Here is a 21,376-nt window from a genome sequence, read left to right as displayed (position 1 = left end):
TCCAGAGCTGCTGCTGATCCATTATCTTCACCACGTCGTCAGATCCAGAGTTCTCTCCAGCACCTTCATGGACTCTTCTATACTCTCCTCTTTTCTCTCACTGTATCCTCCCTCACTCTTCTCTCCATCCATCTGTCTTCCACCCCATCCTTCCTCCCAGCCGGTCACAGCAGGAGGCCGTCAACAATGAGTCTGGTTCTGCTCCAGGTTTCTTCTAAAAGGAAATTTTTCCTCGGCAACGCCACACTTATTTTTGACTTTACACTCATTATTGAGTTGCTGTATCTGTTTTTCCTTTCTCCACTATAGTCTTACTTCAACTGTAAAGTGTCTTGACATTGAAGAGTCGACCAGTCAAAGACGAGGCTGGTTCAAAGCATCAGTTTCTGTATTTACAGCAGCATAACAGCAACACACACACACCAACTCATTAGAAAATGATGAGTTACTGATACATATTTCATGAGTCATGTCGCAGACAAATGTTCTAATCATCTCGCCTCAAGAGAAACAACTTTCCACTGAGACCAACAGCTTTAAATGCTTCATGAGTGTGTGTGTGGGGGGGGGGGGGTACATTGTGTCAGGTTGTCAGAGGGGGAGAGGGGGGGTTCATTCAGGTCCGTCCTCGTCAGTCCAACAAGGCTGCAGCAGCGACAACAAACAATCCCGACTAGATGAGGCCGTGAAGGTATGGATCTAAAAACAAGAGTTCGTCCTCTTTTGACCGCCGCGCTACTTCTTATCGTGGTTGTGAAAGATCTGGTCGTACGACGGCGGCGGGTGGTTGCAGTAGGACGGCGGCGGAGGATATGAGGTCATCATCATGTGGGCGGAGCCCTGCTGAGACGGGTACGCCGGGTGTGCCATGGGGACCGCCGGGTCGCCGCCCGCCATCCCGCTGACCCCGAAGCCCTGCATACTCCCTGGTTGCTGGGACACTGGAGACAAGAGACGGGGAGACTTCAGTGCCGCTCCTTGCTCAAGCCTTCCTCCAGCCTTCCTCCATCAACCTGTGTGTCCTTTCTTTAGACTCTCCCGGCCTTTGTCCCCCCTTTTTATTTTGCCCTTTCTTGATCAATTTGTCTCACTCCCCGTTTCCTTTAAGTTGTCTTTTTCATTTTTTTGGCAACTCTTTCTCACTTTCAATTGAGTGTGTGCTGTCTCACTCTCCGTTTCATTTAATCTGTTTCCTTTCTTCTTCCACCTGTTTGTTACTTTGTCTCACTCCCTGTTTCCTTTCGTGTTTCTTTTTCCATCTTTAATTCATTTTTCTAACTCCCGGTTTCCTTTCTTCTTTCTTTTTCCATTCTTTAATTATTTTGCCTCTTACTACATTTTTTATTTCTTTTCCCATTCTTTAATGACTTTGTCTCACTCCCTTTTACCTTTTTTTTCTTTTCCCATTCTTTCATTATTTTGTTCACTCCCTGTTTCCTCGATGCTCTCCCCGCCTTCTTTGTCACTTTTTCTCACTCCCTACTTGGTTTCTTCTCTCTTTTTTACTTTCTCTGATCACTTCATTTCCCTCCCTGTTTCTTTCTCCTTTCTTTTTTTCCATTCTTAAATCACTTTGTCTCACTCCCCGTTTGTCTTCTTCTGTCCTTTTCCTTTTTGATCACTTAGTCTCACTCCCCAATCCCTTGCTTCTGTCTTCCATCCCTGTTTCCCGTCTTTGGTCCCTTCTTCCTGGATAACTGTGTCTCCTCCTTGTGTCTTCATGCTGTCTCACTCCCTTCTCTGGTCAGTCTCTCACTCCTGGTCTCTTCTGTCTTCATCCACTCTGTCTCACTCCCTGGCCCCCAAACTGTTCAACTGTTGATAAGTCATCACTACATTTGCTCTCACTCTGGACTCCCTGCACTCTTTACTCGCTGCTCTCTGATAATGTTGGCCTCTGACTGAATGTGTTTCATTTGTCTCTCCTCACTTCCTAACTTTCACTCACTGCCTCCATGATCTCATTTCCTTTTCTCACTCTTCTGACACTAACAGTGCAGCTCCTTAATCCCAGATAAAAACTGGATTTGATCGTTTGTATTGATTTGACATATTCATTAATTAGTCATTAGTCATGATAAAATATCTCTTGACATCCGTCCTCTTGGTTCTTGTCTTCAGTCGCTGCTGAGATGATGTTAATGGAGGCGGTGACTGTTATTAAGCTTAAGTGCTGACTCGGCTGTTTGGCTGTAAAGACTCTAGGAATCTAACGCCACAATACATGAGGAGCAGATAAAAGATGCTTCTCTTTGAATGTAGATAAAAGATGTACATTATATTGTGGATTCTTGTTCTTGTGCTGTTCTCATCCACTTGCTCTGCACAGATGAAAGGATACAAAAAGACCACGAGGACTCAAAAGCAACATGAGAGCGCATCAGAAAAAGTCCTTCAGCTCCGAGAAAACACTCGACAACCAGAGCCGCGTTCAATTTTCCGCACGACTGACTGACGCAAACATAATTGTTCTCACCGAATTTCCCCTCGCGGGACTAATAAAGGTTTTCTGATTTTCTGATTCTCACTTGTCTTAAGACTCGGAAAGGTACCGGCAGAGCTGTGAATCCTCATGACACGCTTCAGAGATCACGCCGACCTGATGGGGTGTATGGCGTGAGCTAAGCTAAGAGCTACATTCTTACTGGGTAGACAGTAGAGACAGTCTATTTAAGTATTCAAATATATTTTGTTGACCTAGATCTGTCCATTATTAATAAATGAATATAACACTTATACAAACAAAGTGTAGTCTCGAGAATGATGAAGCATCAGGTGCTGTGGAGATAGAGGGGGGGGGTCCCAAATTTAAATTTGCTTGGGGCCCCATAATGTCTTTAGTCGCCTCTGCCATAGATGGATGGTGCTTTGAACGGGGGTTGCCAGTTATTAGTCAAATGTTGTTGTGTCAAATGGTGATTAAAAAAAAGGTTATTTACAAAAAGGATACACAGATTATTTTAGTTCCACAATATTGTTGTTACTATGTCAATGTTTGTAAAAAATGTGAATAAAATAAGTAAAAAACGTATCATTATAACGTATTATAATGACGGACAAGCTCAATATTTTCTGAAATACTTCAAGGTTTTACAGCTGATGCTGAATAAAAAGCTACTGAACGACCGCTGTTGTTGCGAATAGAAAGGCTTTTTTCATCCTTATTTTTGAAAAAGGAAAAGAGGTTTGTGTGGACTAAAGGAAAGAAGTCTCTTGAGTTGCCGCGACAGACCTACAGCACTAACCCCTCCTTCAACATGCGATAATGTAGCCATTAGTTCAGTGATGCTATCTCTAAAAATACAGTAGCTCGTTCTAACCTTCAGTTTTCCTTATGGATAAACCAGACCCGTGTAAGGATGTCTTGGATCACAAAGCTACAATAAGACTCGACTAGACTAACTTATCCAATCCCTCAGCAATAAAAAACTGAAGTTTAAAAAAAATAGAAACATTTATTCTGAAGCTTAAGCTAGTTCCAAGTAGCTAGCTACTCTACTGAGGCTTGCTAAAGGTTGTGGGTTTCCACATCAAACACGAGGTGTGATTTGTTTGAAGTCTGAAATTCTCCGGCCTCACCTGGGGAGTTGACCGGGTGTCTGGTGAAGGAGACGTTGAAGGCCGGCTCGTCTCTCAGGGCGGACGGATACATCCTCCTGCGGATGAAGAACCCGGCGCCGCAGCAGAAGAGCACGCCCATCATCAGCAGCACCCTGGACAGAACACAGAGGATGATTGACGGACGGGTGACACAGGTCCAGGGTGAATCCTGTGGGAGAGAGCGACTCACCAGAAGTACCAGAGTCTCTGGATGGACAGCGCCCGGACGCAGCAGCGGGTCCCGCAGCAGTCCTCGTAGGAGCGGCATCTAAAACACACCGGAGGGATCATCAGAAAGGGGGGTCACCGAGATATGATCACCCCAGTGAGTCCCGGGGTCATTAATCAACACCTGCGCCCCGAGATCGTTCGATAAGAATTAACCAGTGAAATTCTCTTCCCTTCAGCAGCAGCCAGAACTCTCTAGTCGCCGCAAAAACAGCCCCAATGAGGAGGGGTTTGGAGGGGGGGGTCCCAATGATTAATGGGGGCCATCACATCGGGGTGATGGATGACTGAGGACCACCACAACGACTCCCTTCTCTGTGGACCGTCACTTAACGGGTCCCCGGAGAGAGCTCGCGGTGAGAAGCTGCCGAGTCAGCAACAGTGATTCTTCACCCCCGTTGTCTGAGCGGAGACAGTTACCTGTGGTTTAACTGCTGCTCCATCACTTTCCTCCGCCCGTCGTCCCCACCACACTCTTCATCTATCCTTTTTTTTAATCATTCATCAGTCCGCCCACTTCTAAAATATGGTACTTTTCACCCTCAAAGATGGGGTAGATAATTTAGTATGATATAGTACAAGCAGGTACTAACATGTAGTGTGTACTCAATGAACTGGCTTCCTTGCAGATGGTGTCAGATGTGGGATTGTCGCTGGCCCGTGGGATGATGAGTAACAATTGAGCGTAACTTAACTTAACACAAAGCAATTTTCAAATCATAGAACGTGACAGGATTGTCAGCGATGGAGTCGACAGATGAGGCCCGAAGGGAGTTCTGCTTATTTTTGTTTTCTATTTTTCGTAAATCAAAAACTATTTTCTCTGTTCATAATAATAAATTAATTAACTAAAGAAAACGTTTAGAACAAACAAAAAATGAAAGAACAAACAACAAATTAAAGCTCACTCATAAGACACCCCCGTCCAAATGGAACGTGCCACTCACCACACCCCAAAACACCCTGATTTTAACTGTGTGGTTCAGTCCCTCTGGTTCTCTTCCCCAAACCAGGATGTGGTGAGTACTTGACTGGTTGTTTAAAATGATTAATGCACAAATAAATGGTCAAAGGAAAAGCAAATAATACTCTCAATGCTTGAGTGACACAGTTTACTCAGTGACACTTCCATTAAAAAATAAATAAACGCTGACTCTACAGTAGGTGGCGGCAGAAACATCAATGTTTTTTTGTTTTTTTGCTTGTATTGAATACTGCAAGAAACTAAGTTTACATATTTCATTGGTGTAGCTAGTTTTATTTATGGGATTGCAACCGCAATATTTATACAAATTGGATTTCGATAAAAAAAAATTCCCCCAAAATTGTTCATCCTTATCTTTCTGCACAGAGTGAAAACACAGTCATCGTTGAAGACTTGAATCATTTTTTTTTTAATGTTACTTAAATGTAACTGTTGTATTCTGTTATCTCCGTAGTCCGTGCTCTTTGTCGTGGATATGCTGTATAGTGAGGTTGTTTTTTTGCTGTTTTTAATTGACCTTGAGTTTAACACATGACAGGTTCTCATTAGCAGAGTAACAGATGGTGGCCAGCAGGGGGCGAAATGTGTTATCATACCACATTGTAAACGGTCCCTTGCCATCACCATCCGTGGTCTCACTTTTTTAATTTTTTTTTGGAATATTTAAATACAATCTAGCAAGCTTTAGTCAGGAAAGACATAATTGTTCAGCAGGTAAACTTCAAGAACACGACAGAACTAATGAGGCACCAGTTACGGCAACCACTTGCCAACGAAACAGTGAACTCCCATGATGCCTTTCCACACACTGCTCTATTTAGTGGCGGCTGTTCGGTTGCGTCAATACTGTATTTAAATGATAAGTGTATGTTACAAAGTCAAAAGTGATCGACAGCTGTGATTCGTGGACTGGGTGGCAAAGCATTATCATATACAAGGTTTATACAAGGCCTACTTTGCGGATTTCTTTTGAATGTGGTCTTCAAGGAGGATCCAACAAGCCGAAGAAGAGTTCTTACATTATTGCGATATATAAAGACGCAGTAGGATGGAAGGTGTATTTTGCAGGTTTAAACAGGTTGGATTCAAGACTCTATAATAATTCGGTGAGTCGTCACATTTGCTCTGGTCGACTCACAGCGGGAGGAGAAGCGGAGGTACTTACATGAAGTATATGGGGTATCCTCCCTCGAAGTACCAGCAGTACTTTTTGGCTTCTACAGTCTGAAAGAAACACAAACAGAGCCATGTAAGTACACATCGATTGATCACCTACGTTCACACTATGAGTTTAACCACGATAAACCCTGCGACTCCTGCGAGTCTGTTCAGTCGTCCAGAGGAAAGTCTGCTGTTGAAGAACCTTTTCTTTGTTCCATAAAGCCGATGATGTCACGGCTTAAATGGTGATTTTCTATTATGAGGATGATTAACAGTTACTCAATGGTCTCAGTTTCCTGAGCTTAACGTGCTCTTGTCTCCCAGAACATTCACAATAACCAAGAGGAGGCTCATTGAATCGAACCTGAAGCGTTATCAAGGACGGCGATTGTTCTGTGGATTATTGCGACACAGTGAAGAGAGACAGCGACATCATCCCTATACAACACGAGGCGGTGATGAAGTGATTTTTAATGCAGCAACTGAACATTAAAGTAAGAATAGAGGTTGAAAAATGGAAAGAGCTCAGACACAAACTGTAGTACACACACCATAAATGTAGATTTAGAGTCTTCTTTTATCTCATCTTTATCCAAAAACTTGTTTTTAAAAATAGACGTAAAAAAACCCTCTCTTAATTCGACTGGCAAAGACTCATTTGCCCCCAAACTATTACTGACAGAAAAAACTGCAGACTTATAAAAATGTGTTGCCTTGATTTTGTAAAAAGAAACACAATTTCTGTTTGAAATATACTGAGATATCTTGAATAACTTCAACTCAAGTTCCAGACTTTCCTCAGAGCATGTGCTGAATTTAAGTCATTTTATATGACTGTACAGGGAGTTTTGAAAGTAGTAATTCAGAGTACATGACAATTATTTCACCTCCAATACACATTCATGTCATTACAAAATCTTTTGCTAAAGGTCAGTTTCAGTTTTCTAACACAACCGCAGAGACGCTCAAATTAAAACAGAGATTGAGAAACCGTTTTAGAATTCAATCACTCACATGGCCACCCGGGGGCCATGTCCGGTCAACCGATTCATTTTATGCGGTCCACCGACTGGTTTGATCAAAATCAATGTATATAAACGTTTATGTTGATATGGGACCTGAAATAATTTCCCTAAGGCTTATTGGAACGTTTATTTGATGTTCATTGTACCTCTTGTTGATTAATGCTTTAATACTAAAAAAAAAATTCTGGTTGTATTTGAATAGAACATTCTTAACAAGGTATTGTCCAAAACATAAATATAAGGTAAGGTAAGGTAAAACTTTATTGATCCCTCAGGAGGTCTCCTTCGGGAAATAGTTTTTTACCAATAGCCAGCAATCTTTCATAAACAATAAAAAATAATAAATAAAAAATAAAATAAGAAGAAGAACATAAGAATCAATCTAAGTCTAAAGATAAAGACAAAGAACATAGATCAAAGAAAAACAACAAAGACAAAGGATACAAAGACTAACATAGAACAGAACATCCAGATACTCTCACTCCACTCCTGCCCCCGAACTCAGAATTGTACAATTTAATAGCCTGAGGAATGAATGAGTCCCTGAGTCTATTTGTTTTGCACCTGGGTAGGAGCATTCCTGCACTCATTCTGCTTCTCTGCTCACTGATGACAGTGTTCAGAGGATGACTGTCATCATCCATGATGGACAGTAGTTTGTATACTGTATATATATATTATTTCAAAATATTTACATTTATTTGGAGGAACAAGAAATAGACCAATTAAAAGAGTGTAACTAGTAATAAAATATTTAGTAAATAAGTTCTGTCATTTCAGCTTTCTACTCTGACCTCATGAGGGCCACATAAACACAGTCAAAGCCTCACTTTATCTAGGGATGATTGAATGAGTAAATATTAACAGGCGACACAACAAAGAAGGAAGCGGAGAAAGAACCGCAGCGTTCGACCTCAGATCCGTTTCTACAGAAGATCTGTTACGATTCCATTGTCTGGTTTCTTTCTCCCGTCTCCAGCGATGGAACTTCGCCGACTCCAGTTCAGAGCAGACTGTCTGGAGCGCCGCTTTAATTATCCCTCTTTGAAATGATACGCTTGAGTCAAAATACGTCTTTGTGATGCAGCCAAGATGAGCTGCTGCAGAGAAGTGTGTGAAATCACATCGGTGAGGGAAGAGAGAGGGAGGTGGGCGAGTTGTAGGGTGGGTTGGGGGGGTCGTCTCCGGGTGTTCTTCCATCCTTGTGTTTCCACAAAGACACTTCAATTAGAAGGAACAATATCTAGAATCAGTTGGGAAACAGATCCGGTGAGTGGCGTTATCAAGGTTGGAAATACTTTGGTCTGATTTCATTTGCAGGTGTGACGTGACTCTCCTCGGCCCCGGCGCTCGTGATAACAGCAGACACAAACGACTGCAGCAGCGTCCCCCGAGGTTCACATCCGTAAGCTCCGCATTAGAGATTCTCTCGGCCACGTTTTCTCTTGGTCTGGCCGAGTGCTTTTTTTAAGCGAGCGTCGTCTCAGACAGACGCTCTTTCTTAAGTGCCTCGTCCACTTAAGCGAGAGCTGTGAAACAAATTCCGTTAAAGACACAAAGAAGACTTGTTTTTTTTCCGTCTCCCATCCTTACTTAGTTACATTTTTATTTCGCTCTAACTAAGAGTTGATATTATGTTCAGAGAAATCCATGTTTTTGTTGTAATGTGCAAAAATGTAGGTTGCTATGATGGGAAATTACTTTTAAAAACATCCAAATAACTCCATACGGCTCGTCGGTAACGTTCATCTTGTATTGAAGCCTCGACAAGAGGAATTATTCAGAAAATGAAACAAGGCTAACAAGCTACACAGACACACGAAAACACTCCTGGTAAATATTGCGCAAGATCTCTGTGTCGACTGTCTACACTGCGATATTTACCCAGAGCCATCTTAAAATATAGATTCAATATAAAATCTAATGTTGAGACTTTATTGCAAGATGGATGTTATAGAGTTAAGTTTGTCTATTTGGACGAAGAAAATTGAGCCAGGTTCATGACGGTACTGCAGATATTACCTTTGAAAAGGAACAGATTACTCTGAAAATAAGCCCAACCCGTAGTCGATATGAGGGTGAAGTTTGAATTCTGGGTGAACTATGACTTTAGGTGTGTTTTAATTCTCTGGTTGAAATACAAATAAAATGTTCAAAACAGAAGCAGAAGTTGTGCTATATCAATCAGTTATTTTAGTAACTTCTTATTCTTCTGTCAATCAACTGTGTCATCGATACAAAATAAATTATATATATTTCATTAGACATCAACTACAATTTGATGTCAGTCAGTCAAAACTTATGCATGAATTATGTTCTTTTTTTTTACCTTGATAGATAGATAGATAGATAGATAGATAGATAAACTTTATTGATCCATCTGGAGGTCTCCTTCGGGAAATTGTTTTTCCAGCATACAGCAACATAAACGATAGATTAATAAAAAAGAAGAACAAAGTGCAATAAAAATAAAGTGCAAGATGACTCAATCAAAGTCTAAAGATAAAGAACATAGACCAAAGAAAAAGGATACAAAGACTAACATGGAATAGAATCATCTTTTCACTCCCCAAACTCTGAATTCAACTATCTAATAGCATGAGGAATGAATGAGTCCCTGAGTCTATTAGTGTTGCATCATGGGAAGATCATTCATGCTCCATCTGCTTCCCTGTTCACTGATGACAGTGTTCAGAGGATGACTGTCATCATCCATGATGGACAGTAGTTTGTTGAGAGATCTCCTCTCAGCAACTGTCACCAGTGAGTCCAGCTTCAACCACAGATTCAGCCTTTCTGATCAACCTGTCGAACCTGTTGACACTCCTCTTGGACACATTCCCACCCCAACACACCACAGAGAACAGGACACTGGCCACCACAGACTGGTAGAACATGCAGAGGAGTTTCCTGCAGATGTTAGTGTGAGGCCTGTACAAGATCTACCGTCACTCTTGGTAAAACATCCAAGAGCTCTTGTTTTCTGTGGTCGTCTTTAACCTACATTTGAGAGCGAGTGGCTAAGATCAGAGAGTTATTTAACAGGTTTTTTTAAGAATTACCTACGAAAGTAGTGTTGTGGCCTGAGAAAACTGTTGCGTGTGGACCAGCAACTGACAAACCCTGTCATGATCCATGTGGTGCATTCAAGCTCCAGTAGTCCTGGAGGCTCATTTGGCATCTTCCGCAACGTGTGGAAATAATGGCCACCGTTGCATGCTGGTGTTTTTATCCTCTGCTACATTTTTTTTCTCGGCTTGTTTCGTGCCTCTATCCAGAGCTGTGAGCCGCCAGCTTTACAGTGTCTCACCTGCACACTTGTATTTGGGGGCTTGTGAGGTGTTGGTATTCACAACAGTGTGACCTTGTTGTGTGCTGATCTAAGGAAAACAAAAGCTATCTGGAAAATAAAAATCTGCTCCTGAGTTTACACGTTATCTTGACATTTTCGGTCCTTCATGACCTTGAGCTTGAATTCTTTCACTTCCAAACCAAAGTTTTCCATTAATGCTGGGATGTTGTTTGTGAACGTTATTTCTTACAGTTCACATCACAAACCTTACATTATTTTGCTAATAACAGCATTCGTAATATATGCTAACATTGTTATCCCCCTGTTGCTCAGGTCATCTCTCCGTCTTCCATCACCTTCTTTCAATTTGTTTCTTCAGGCAGAGCTGCTCTAGTTTTGAAGGTTTCTTTTCTTATTCCTGGCGCCGCTAATTATAAACATAAAGTTATTCTAACAGTAACTCCTTTCTGTGATTCTCCGGAGGATACTCTCCATCTTAAGACGTAGTTAACCAGATTTACCCTTCCCACCCTTGTTGCTCTCTAGGCTACGTCCCTTTTTTAAAATACTAATGCTGCACAGCAGGGAGCGCCCTGAACCACATTGGTTTTAGAATAAAAAATGTCTTCTTTAGCGGTTCCTGGTTGTTGTGTTGGTGATGTCACATGCAGCATTTTGATTGGCTGGAAAGATTCAGCAATAGAGATGGTGAGGGACGATTGAGAGGTATTTTACGAGGTAATACATCAACATGTTTTGGATTGTTAATGTCATCATACATTTATTTTTCTGGTTAACTCTATCATTTTATCTTGTCAATGTTACAAATACAGACCAGACACTGTAGAACTTATCATTGCATCTCCAGGTCTAAGCACCAAAGGAAAAAAGTCGCAACATTTTGTATGAGACCTTTGTATTAAACCATGTTTATGGCTTATTTTTTTTAATAGTCAAAGTAATGGGTAATTTGTAAACACTTTGTGTGGGGGACTTGATTTGTAGTGGGACCGGGGATCGTTCAGTATTTATCGGTTATCATTAAAAAAAAACAGCTTCCCAAACGATCCCCAAAACAGACGCTTCCTTCTCTAAGCTCTAAACTGTTTTTTAATTTTCCACAGAGTAAAACAATCTGTCAGTATTATTTTGGAGCTAATATGTGTGAGACATCAAGCACATTTAAGAGTATCTCCATTAGATAAGATACATCTATCAATCTTAATCCCAGATTTAAAAAATGAGCATATTTCAAATATCACATTCACAAATCTTAACTTCAAATTTTTACATTTTCATCTGGTAAATTAAAAAAGGTATTAAAAGAATTGATTAAAAGTGAAAAAAAAGTATTTACCCGTCGAACAGACCTGGGCATGGTGCGGCCCAGGGGCCAAATGCGGCCCTTTGACTTTATTTATGCGGCCCTCGTAATGTCGATCAAGTATGATCATGTATAAATCATTCTAATGCATTAACAAATGTATTTTGAATTTATTATTTATTAACATTTTCACAGAACACTTATTTACTTTTTCCCTCCTTTTTTGAGTATATATTAATCCCTCAAAATATTTTTTTTAAGTTAGTTGAAGAAATGTTTTCACAAAAATTGGAGCTTATTAAGCTTAATAAATGTCACGGGCCTAATGACGAATGTCGTTTTCTTTAGGGATTTTTTTCCCTTTTTTTTTTGCTCGACGGCCCCTAACAACATTCACAGAATTTAATGTGGCCCCTTGAAGAATTATAATCGCCCACCCCTGCTGAAGAGGAACCTTTCTGTGGATTTATTCAGTTGTTCTTTTTTCGTGAGCAAGACAAAATGTTCCCTCTTTATTCATAAATATAATTGTTCTTTGTTCTTATCTGGTGTGAGTGCAAATCTCATTTTGTGTAGGACCTATGTAAGACTTTTCAATCTTTGATCAAAAAGATAAAACTGACAACTAAAGCACATTCAGTGTCTTCAGCGAACACAACAAGAAGGCTTGTCCAGGGCACACGGCAGCTTTAACAACTTCAGCGGCTCTCAACATGGCAGCACCAAAGGTTATTTGCGGATCCGCGGGTAGCTTGTCGGCTCCTTGCTGTGGCAGCGTGAGGAAGCAGCACAACAGCCAGAGAAGCAGCGGGGAAGTAAGGAAGGAAGATGCTACCACAGTGTCCCCCAGCAAGCCTCGCATCACATCAAGGAAAAGGGCTGTTGTTACCCAGACGGGGGGGGAGTGAGTCATAAAACCTTTTCAGAGAAAAAAAATCCAAGCAGGTCAATATTAGTGACTCTGGACAGCGATCGTAAACAAAGAGCCTGGAGGTTGATTCTTAAAGTTTACAACAGGTAGGAAGCGCTCGCCATCAATACGTGTCAGAAGTCCGTCGCCGCAGGATGTGGTTTTATTTTTTCCCCTCTAAAGTTCAGCGCTGACAATGTCGGCGAACCAAAGCCATTAGTGTCCACGGTTACTGGGCAACGTAACCTCATCCGTGTCCATGTTAATCACTCACTTAAACACAGAGCTGAAGATGTTCCTACGAGCTCGGGATCCAACGGATGCTTCTCGCTTCACGTTTCATCCCTGATGTCATTTTATGTAACAAACATGAAGTTTAATCAGTTCTGAAATCACTCAATAGCTAGAGACCACCCTACAGGTTTACAGCGGTGGCTCAGAGATGACAGTTGCATTCATTCACAACAGGATTATTTGTCGCAATAACACTGTGTCGAAGAGCCAGAGGTGTTTTTCTTAGTGCTGCTTTGAGGGGTCCCTAAGAGTTGTATCGTGATAAGAAGCAGTCGTGACTTCACTTCACTCATTTTATTATTAACAAACAATAAACTTGGATGACAAATAGATCGATAGTAATTAGTAACTACGTTATGTTAGATTAAAAATTATTATACACTACACGTATACGCCATACTTAAATTAATGCTAAAAGATAATCAAAATATAAAGTATAAATTACTAGCTTCATCTAAGAGCTTAAACGTTTGAATACACATTCACAATCAACATTTCACTCAGACTGATTTACACTGTCTCAAGACAAGCTTGGAACAGACGTAGAGTCATGACAACGGTTATTTAAACTTCTGTTTGTCTGCCCTTTTCACACCTTGGATCGTGGATCAAAACACACACCCGTGAGGGGGGGGCTAGGAGACAGGAACCCCACCCAAGAACATTTGAATGATTAGAAAAGGAAACAAAGTAGGCAGGACTCTCCACAGGAGATCGTGACACAGGGAGTTTGAAGGAACCAATAGGGCGATAGGGGGAGGACCTCTCGGCCCGGAAATTTGCCTTAAATATAGCGATGTTTCTACAGTTTGAGACCGTCTCTCCCGGAGCCATCGACCTGAAAAGCTGCCGGCTTGTATTTTGTTTGACTTGAAGCGGCGAATAAACGTCTTGTGACACTCTGCATTTACCATTTGTCTCCATAAAGCAAAGTATTAAGACCCGGAAGTGACGTCGTGTTGGAGCGACGGAAACGGACTCAAGTTCTGACCGTTTTAGTTAACTTGTTCTCCATATCACTCTAATCTGCTCATATCGTCCCTCGGGTTCAAGTGGAACATCACGCTATCGAGACCAGTTGTGTTGAATTCTTTGCAATCCAGGTTTTATGATGGTTACTATTTTATGATAGTTTGCATCAAGTCAACCGAGAACTTTCCCTAGTGTTGACCCGGGTACATTTGCTACTTGCATGGGTATCAACGCTGACAATCTCTTCTACATGTGTAATCGTGGCTACTAACCGTCACGTAACCAGTTGCGCGTCTTAATATTTGAACTTTCTACGGCAGTTGTGCTTCATAACCACTATAGGGTTCGTCTCCATTCAAACACCTCCTAATCCCATTGCATCAAAGCCCTTCAAGTAGTTATAAGACCAAAACTTATTCTTGTTCACCCTCTTCAAATAGTCAATTCAACCGCAAGTTAAAGCAAACGTAAAAAAAATCTTGTTATCGCAGTGGTTACGTTTCCCAGACCAAGTGAAGAAAGTAGCTTCACTATATTTTGTAATAACATTTGAAACCCTCTAGTTCAAATTATGAATAAAATTGTTCTACTTGTCGTATCTTTTAACAATCTTTTATAAAAGTTTGTGAGTCATCACTGAGAGCCAACATGTCTCAAAACTCTGTCTCGTCTACCATGTCACATGAGCACAACACACACAGCTCATTGGTCAACATCAGCTCTGCTTCACTCTGTAGGTGTGTACATATTTGTGAGAAATTAACAAGCAGGAGAAAAAAAGGATGCGTAAAAGGTAAATGATTTTTCTAAACGGTTATGATTTGTTGTCCTTGTTCCCGTAAACATGTGCCGATGTTGACAACACTTAAGAAGATTCCTGTTTTAGCTACTTGTATCTTTTAGCTACTTGTATCTTTTTAGCTACTTGTATCTATTACCTACTTGTATCTTTTAGATACTTATATCTTTTACCTACTTGTATCTTTTAGCTACTTGTATCTTTTAGCTACTTGTATCTTTTAGCTACTTGTATCTTTTAGCTACTTGTATCTTTTACCTACTTGTATCTTTTACCTACTTGTATCTTTTAGCTACTTATATCTTTTAGCTACTTGTATCTTTTACCTACTTGTATCTTTTAGCTACTTATATCTTTTAGCTACTTGTATCTTTTACCTACTTGTATCTTCAGCCACTAGTGTCTTCAGCCGCTTGTATCTTTAGCCGCTTGTGTCTTCAGCCATTTGTATCTTTAACCGCTCGTATCTTTTAGCTGCTCGTTAGTTTAGCCGCTCGTATCTTTTAGCCGCTCGTTAGTTTAGCCGCTCGTATCTTGTAGCCGCTCGTTAGTTTAGCCGCTAGTATCTTTAAGCCGCTCGTATCTTTTAGCCGCTCGTATCTTTTAGCCGCTCGTATTTTTTGGCGCTCGCATCTTGTAGCCGCTCGCATCTTGTAGCCGCTCATATCTTGTAGCCGCTCGTATCTTGTAGCCGCTCGCATCTTGTAGCCGCTCGCATCTTGTAGCCGCTCGTATCCTTTAGCCGCTCGTATCTTTTAGCCGCTCGTATCTTTTAGCCGCTCGTATCTTGTAGCTGCTCGCATCTTGTAGCCGCTCGTATCTTGTAGCGGCTCGTATCTTGTAGCCGCTCGTTAGTTTAGCCGCTAGTATCTTTAAGCCGCTTGTGTCTTTTAGCCGCTCGTATCTTTTAGCCGCTCGTATTTTTTGGCGCTCGCATCTTGTAGCCGCTCGCATCTTGTAGCCGCTCGCATCTTGTAGCCGCTCGTATCTTGTAGCCGCTCGTATCTTGTAGCCGCTCGCATCTTGTAGCCGCTCGTATCTTGTAGCCGCTCGTATCCTTTAGCCGCTCGTATCTTGTAGCCGCTCGCATCTTGTAGCCGCTCGTATCCTTTAGCCACTCGTATCTTTTAGCCGCTCGTATCTTTTAGCCGCTCGTATCTTTTAGCCGCTCGCATCTTGTAGCCGCTCGCATCTTGTAGCCGCTCGTATCTTGTAGCGGCTCGTATCTTGTAGCCGCTCGTATCTTTTAGCCGCTCATATCTTTTAGCCGCTCGTATCTTGTAGCCGCTCGTATCTTTTAGCCACTCGTATCTTGTAGCCGCTCGTATCTTTTAGCCGCTCGTATACACCATGGTCTTAGAAATAGAGGAGCTGATCCTCTTCCTGGTAAGAGCAGAGACGAGTCACTGACTGCCTTGAACTAAAGAGCCACAACAGGAACCTTCATTACCGACTGACTCGACAAATGTTCCCAGAAAAGCCTTTTTCTTCTCCTGAATCACAGGTCAATGAAGTTACCAGAAGTGTCCACGTCTTGACGCTTTAATCCACTCTTTGAGTTTATAAATTCTGTTTAATCTCTGCGAGGCGTTCGTCCCTCCTCTCTCTCTCTCTCTCCCTTCTCTCCCTTCCTTCCTCCCTCGCTTCCTTCCACTCTCCGGACTGTTTATTGATCCACGCCGACCGCCACAGACCCATCGACCATCACCAAAGCAACGGCAACACATGTTAAGAGCGAGCGAGCTGTCAGAGCGAGACCTTCGGTGAGGTCCACGTGAAGGTCCATTCGTGTTGACCCGGTGTCTACTGAGACCGGTGCGGCTTCGTAGTCTTGCTCTACACCAGGGATGTGGAGATTCACTGATTCTTGTCAATTCGAATACGTAAGATGCGGCAACATCGGTCGGTGCGTTAGATTGAATTTGCGGTTGAGTTCACGATGCGGTGTCTCTCCCCTTTTTTTGCGTCGGCAAATGCAGCGGTCACATCGATTTCCGAGGTACCCTGAACGCACCATCGCGTTAACATTTCTCAAGAAAAACTTGACACTTAGTAACATTAAATAGATGCAGTGAAGTAGGTGTTGGGGGGGAAATTAGTGTTGTTTAACTGATGATTAATTGCCAGTATTAAGTCATTTTATATTTCATATTGTTTTAAAAGTTTTAAAAGGTTTGAAAATGCTTACATTTTCTATATTCTTGTATATCCATAATTCCATTGTTACTGAATACATTGCTGTGCTCTGCCTGAACAAACTGAATTATGTTATTTATATTATTATTAATTATTTTGCTCTATTAAAAACAAACATTGAGGGAACAGTGCATACATCCTGAAACTGTTAAAATCAGAATTTTAAGGTAAGAAAACTGACTACAGTATTACACTCTCAAACCCCTACAAACTGAATCGAATGATCACGTATCTAAACCCGATTCTCTTAAAATTAAGTCATATAGCAATCAAATCATTCTTTAATCGTATCGTATCACCAGGTACATCTGGTTTACACACAAGTTAAATTCTGTTTCATGTTATAAATATGTTTTAATAAATATTTTGACTGGACATTGTCGTTCTAATTGTTATTTATCACAGGTAATTCAAAAAACAACTGCAATAACTGTATTTATTCAAATAAAAGATATAATTGAAGGAAAAAAGTTATATAAATTAAAAGATATAATTGAAATAAAAAAGTAACATAAATTAAAAGATATAATTGAAAATAGAAAGTAATAAAAAAATGTAAATATATTATTGAAATAAAAAAGTATTATAAATTAAAAAATACAATTGAAATAAAAAAAGGAAAGTAACTTAAAAGATATAATTGAAATAAAAAAGTATTCGACGTCGCCTTATAGCTCGAAAAATTTGGTACATGGTATATCATTCAATGACTACACTTTTTGGATCAAAAAGTGAAAGTATTTACACGACAATTAAATTATATCACGTAAATATATTTATATACTTGCACGAACAGCTTTGCCTAAAGAAAAGAAAATCTCAACAGGATTCTAACCCACAACCATGTGCTCCGTCGTCATAAGCGTTAGAATTTCATGCTGACACTCGTCATGTCACCACCTCTGACTCACTGTCATTACTGGTGATCCGTGTCTGTCTCACTGGTTGGTCAGTGACCACAGAGAGTTAGCATTTCTAGCAAAACCTAAATTAGTTGACTTAGCATAATCCTCCATAATGAGCTAACACAGATGATCCAGCTACACTCACTGCCACACTTTGTTACTACTTTAACCATATTTACGTGGGACACATAAATGAATAAACAATCAAACTGACAGTTGTAATTTGAGTATTTTTTTATTTTATTCTATTGAAATTACTGGTACAATTCAAATATTTTAACCCTTGTGTTATCTCAGGGTCAAGATGACACGTAGGCCTAAAAAACAAATGTGTTTGAGGTATCCCTTGTTATCTCAGGATCAAGATGACCTGAAGGCCAGTAAACAAATGTGTTTGAGGCATCCCTTGTGTTATCTCAGGGTCAAGATGACCTGAAGGCCTGTAAACGAATATGTTTGTGGTATCCCTAGTGTTATCTCAGGATCAAGATGACCTGAAAGCCTGTAAACAAATGTGTTTGGGTATCCCTTGTGTTACCTCAGGGTCAAGATGACCTAAAAAGCCTGTAAACAAATGTGTTTGAGGTATCCCTTGTTTTATCTCAGGGTCAAGATTACCCGAAGGCCTGAAAACAAATGTGTTTGAGGTATCCCTTTTGTTATCTCAGGGTTAAGATGTCTCTGGGTTTTTGTGATTCTAGAAAAAAGTAAATATACTTTTTACTTGAGTAATATCAACATGTTTTTTTTACAGTTTTCTTTTTACCATTTATTTTTAAATATAGTTTATAAAATTACATCACAAACAATAAAAGCTTATTTCATTAATAATTTGACTCTAAAAAATGTTTTCCATAAAGTTCAGGCTATTTTCTTATGACATGGTGTTTATTTTACTAAACTTTGGAGTAGTTTTTCATTCTGACAACATCGAACGACATTTTTTATTTCTCACAGAAATGTATTGATTTTTAATTTATATTTACGATTTCTGATCCGTGGATATTTTGGGGGGATGTGCTCTGATCTTCAGTCCATTGGCAAAAATACAAAATTCAGAGCTGCTTTGATAAAGAGAATAATCTTTAAGATAAGCTCGGAACGTTCACTATAGAACAAAATCGGACGACACTGTGATCTGGTGATACAGAATCTCTATCCTTAATCTCTCACAGATGACGAAGCTCAGGCGCATCAGACTGATATCGATCGACACCGTCTGCCTCCGTTCAAGCGTCAACTTCCCTCACAAAGACAGCTGAACATTCAGTCCACAACTTTGTCTGGCCTTGATTTCCCTTCACACTCGCGTAGTCACATCCGATGTACAGTGCAGTGGACTGAGCGAGATGAAATAATGATGAGAGTGAATAATGTATGAACAGACATGAGCGGCGGAGAAGTACAGGATCGAGAACCACATCACAGCTCCAGCTTAAGAGATCTTTAAAGACGACTCCACACCAGCAGAAAGAAGGATTGAGGACACGAGCATCGAACTCACCTCCAGGTACTGACTGTGGAGTCGATCACAGACCCGGAGAGAACTCAAATAACCTTTTTAAAACACTTTCATGTATTTATTTGAACAATATACTTTAGAAAAATGTACATCCTTTAATGCAATATCATACATTTCACTTTTTTAATTAAAATGTGGATCATCACAAATATTTATTTTCATGAATTTCTAACTAAATAAATATATATATATTTTTTTATTTAACAGTTTATTGTTAAATACAAATAATCTCTAACCAAGCAATTTATAAATATATATCTTTTAAAGGTGTGCTTTGGAGACTTGAGGACAATGATAATAACTGATGTCTAGCAGTGAGAGTCGGATGAGAGGAGGATGAGAGTCGGAAGTGTGAACGAGAGGGAGGAGGAAGAACGACGATGATGGAGGAGAGGTCGTGAAAGCGGTTGATAGGTTATAATGGAAGAGGGGATAAAGGGAGGTGAAGAGGCGATGGATGAGGTGAACAAAGACATGAAGAGGACGATCAGGACGGCTCGATCTGAAGGACTTCTGTGAACAACCTTTGACAGGAAGTGACAAAAGACAACAAAAGGGGTCAGTTGTAAGGTTTTAGAGTGGAGTAAAAGTATTTATTAGTGGTTTAACTATTTATATTTTAAATATTTAAATACACATTTTAATCCAGCAAACATGCTCTGATCATATAAGTATATATTTTACATGTTATTAGGCACAGAAAATGATATTTTTGTGTGCGATCTAAAAGCTGAAACAGCTTTTATTTTATAATTTAAAAAAAACATATTGAAAGTAATGGTTAAAAAAAGGGGAGAAATTGATGTGACTTGATGTCAAAAGACATAAATCACTTTATTATTATTTTTATGATGACAAAGAGCGGGACAAAGGAAACAGGACTGTTGTCTCCATGTGCAGTCACAGCAACTACTCCAGGCCAGAGACACACACAGAGAGAAAGGTATTGTTTAGTTTGAGTACAAAGGATCCCTGGTTTGTAGGTGATGTTAAAAATGTCCAAAAAAAAAGTCTACTCCTTCAGAGATTTACCCAGGTACTCCACTGTGTCCCAACATTGTAGATTGTTTAAAATATGTAATTATTAATATGCGGAATATGCCGAAATTAAATGTGAAGTCAAGATAGAAAAATTCCAGGCGATCACGACCTAAGACACATGAGTATGAAGTCAAAACATTGAAATCGGGGGAACCCTTAATGGGGTTTGGCGAGAGGCGCTCTTAGACGATAAACACACACGAGCTCCATCGCTCCTCGGAAGAGACGCAGAGACACCTCACGACACCGAGGATGGTCCAGAGGTTCTTATCGTCCAGAAGATGTGGAGAAGGACTCACCTCCAGCAGGAGACAGAGCGTCAGAGCGACACCGGCCAGCGGGTTCCCCATGACTGAAGGCTCGGCGGACGAGGACCAGGAGAGTCTTCTCCCTTTATGGCCGCCAGGAGCGCATCGTGAGCCGGAGACTAGAAACCGAGTCAGCGGCTGGTGGTGGCCCGGGGGGGGGGGAGAAAAAAAACAAGACCACTTTGAGAGAAAGACCCCCTCAGTCACTCGCAGACGCAGATTAACGTGGAACTGCGCTAGTCTGGGATGTGGGATTAGGCCACGCCCCCTCTCCCCTCCTCAACCCGCCCCCGCCCTCAGGATTGTTCAAAGGGGCCACTTCACAAGCAACAAACACATCAAGACCCTGTTATAATAATATATAAACACACATTTAACCTTTGTGTTAAGGTCAAGGTGGCCCGAAAACAAATGTGTTTGAGGGTATCCCTTGTGTCATCTCCGGGTCAAGGTGAACGACCTCCCTGATGTCTCTAAGATGTGGGGTTTTATACACTGATTGTGGCAGAATGATAATGAAATAACAACACAATGGTAACAATTTAATATAATAATCTCTTTATATTAAATTCAAGTTAGACTTTAGGCTTTCTTTTATTGTCATTGCACAGAAAACACAGTGAAACTGGCAACGAAATGTTGTTTCTTGGCAACCGTTAACAAATTATATTATATATATATTATAATATATATATATATATATATATATTATGTCAGTCTTTTACTCTGAACTGCCACCGCAACTGTTTTTGTTTATATATATTGCTGATATATTCCTTCTTTCTATTGTCTCGACGGCCCCCTGAGGAAACGT

At 40.5% G+C, this 21,376-nt stretch overlaps 1 protein-coding gene across 1 annotated transcript; it reads right to left on the bottom strand.

Moving 5' to 3' along the window:
* Positions 1-419: 419 nt before the first annotated feature.
* vopp1b (VOPP1 WW domain binding protein b) lies at positions 420-20,749 on the bottom strand. The gene is made up of 5 exons (XM_087788107.1): positions 20,554-20,749; positions 5,979-6,037; positions 3,791-3,868; positions 3,580-3,713; positions 420-941 (listed from the first exon to the last, which is right to left on the bottom strand). The coding sequence occupies exons 1-5, from the start codon at positions 20,602-20,604 to the stop codon at positions 736-738; spliced, it is 528 nt and encodes a 175-aa protein (XP_087644233.1). The 5' UTR covers positions 20,605-20,749; the 3' UTR covers positions 420-735.
* Between the last annotated feature and the right edge of the window lie 627 nt (positions 20,750-21,376).

The sequence above is a fragment of the Callionymus lyra genome, chromosome 4 (assembly GCF_982586985.1).
Source record: "Callionymus lyra chromosome 4, fCalLyr1.hap1.1, whole genome shotgun sequence".
Taxonomy (NCBI): domain Eukaryota; kingdom Metazoa; phylum Chordata; class Actinopteri; order Syngnathiformes; family Callionymidae; genus Callionymus; species Callionymus lyra.
This window is presented reverse-complemented; position numbering and strand designations above follow the sequence as displayed.

What these genes read in the sequence shown, in the direction of transcription:
- vopp1b (XM_087788107.1), bottom strand. Translation starts at nt 20,604, where the DNA reads ATGGGGAACCCGCTGGCCGGTGTCGCTCTGACGCTCTGTCTCCTGCTG. An exon ending in GGATACCCCATATACTTCAT is followed by an intron (nt 3,869 to 5,978) that starts GTAAGTACCTCC and finishes GGTGTGTTTTAG; the next exon opens with ATGCCGCTCCTACGAGGACT. An exon ending in CAGAGACTCTGGTACTTCTG is followed by an intron (nt 3,714 to 3,790) that starts GTGAGTCGCTCT and finishes TGTTCTGTCCAG; the next exon opens with GGTGCTGCTGATGATGGGCG.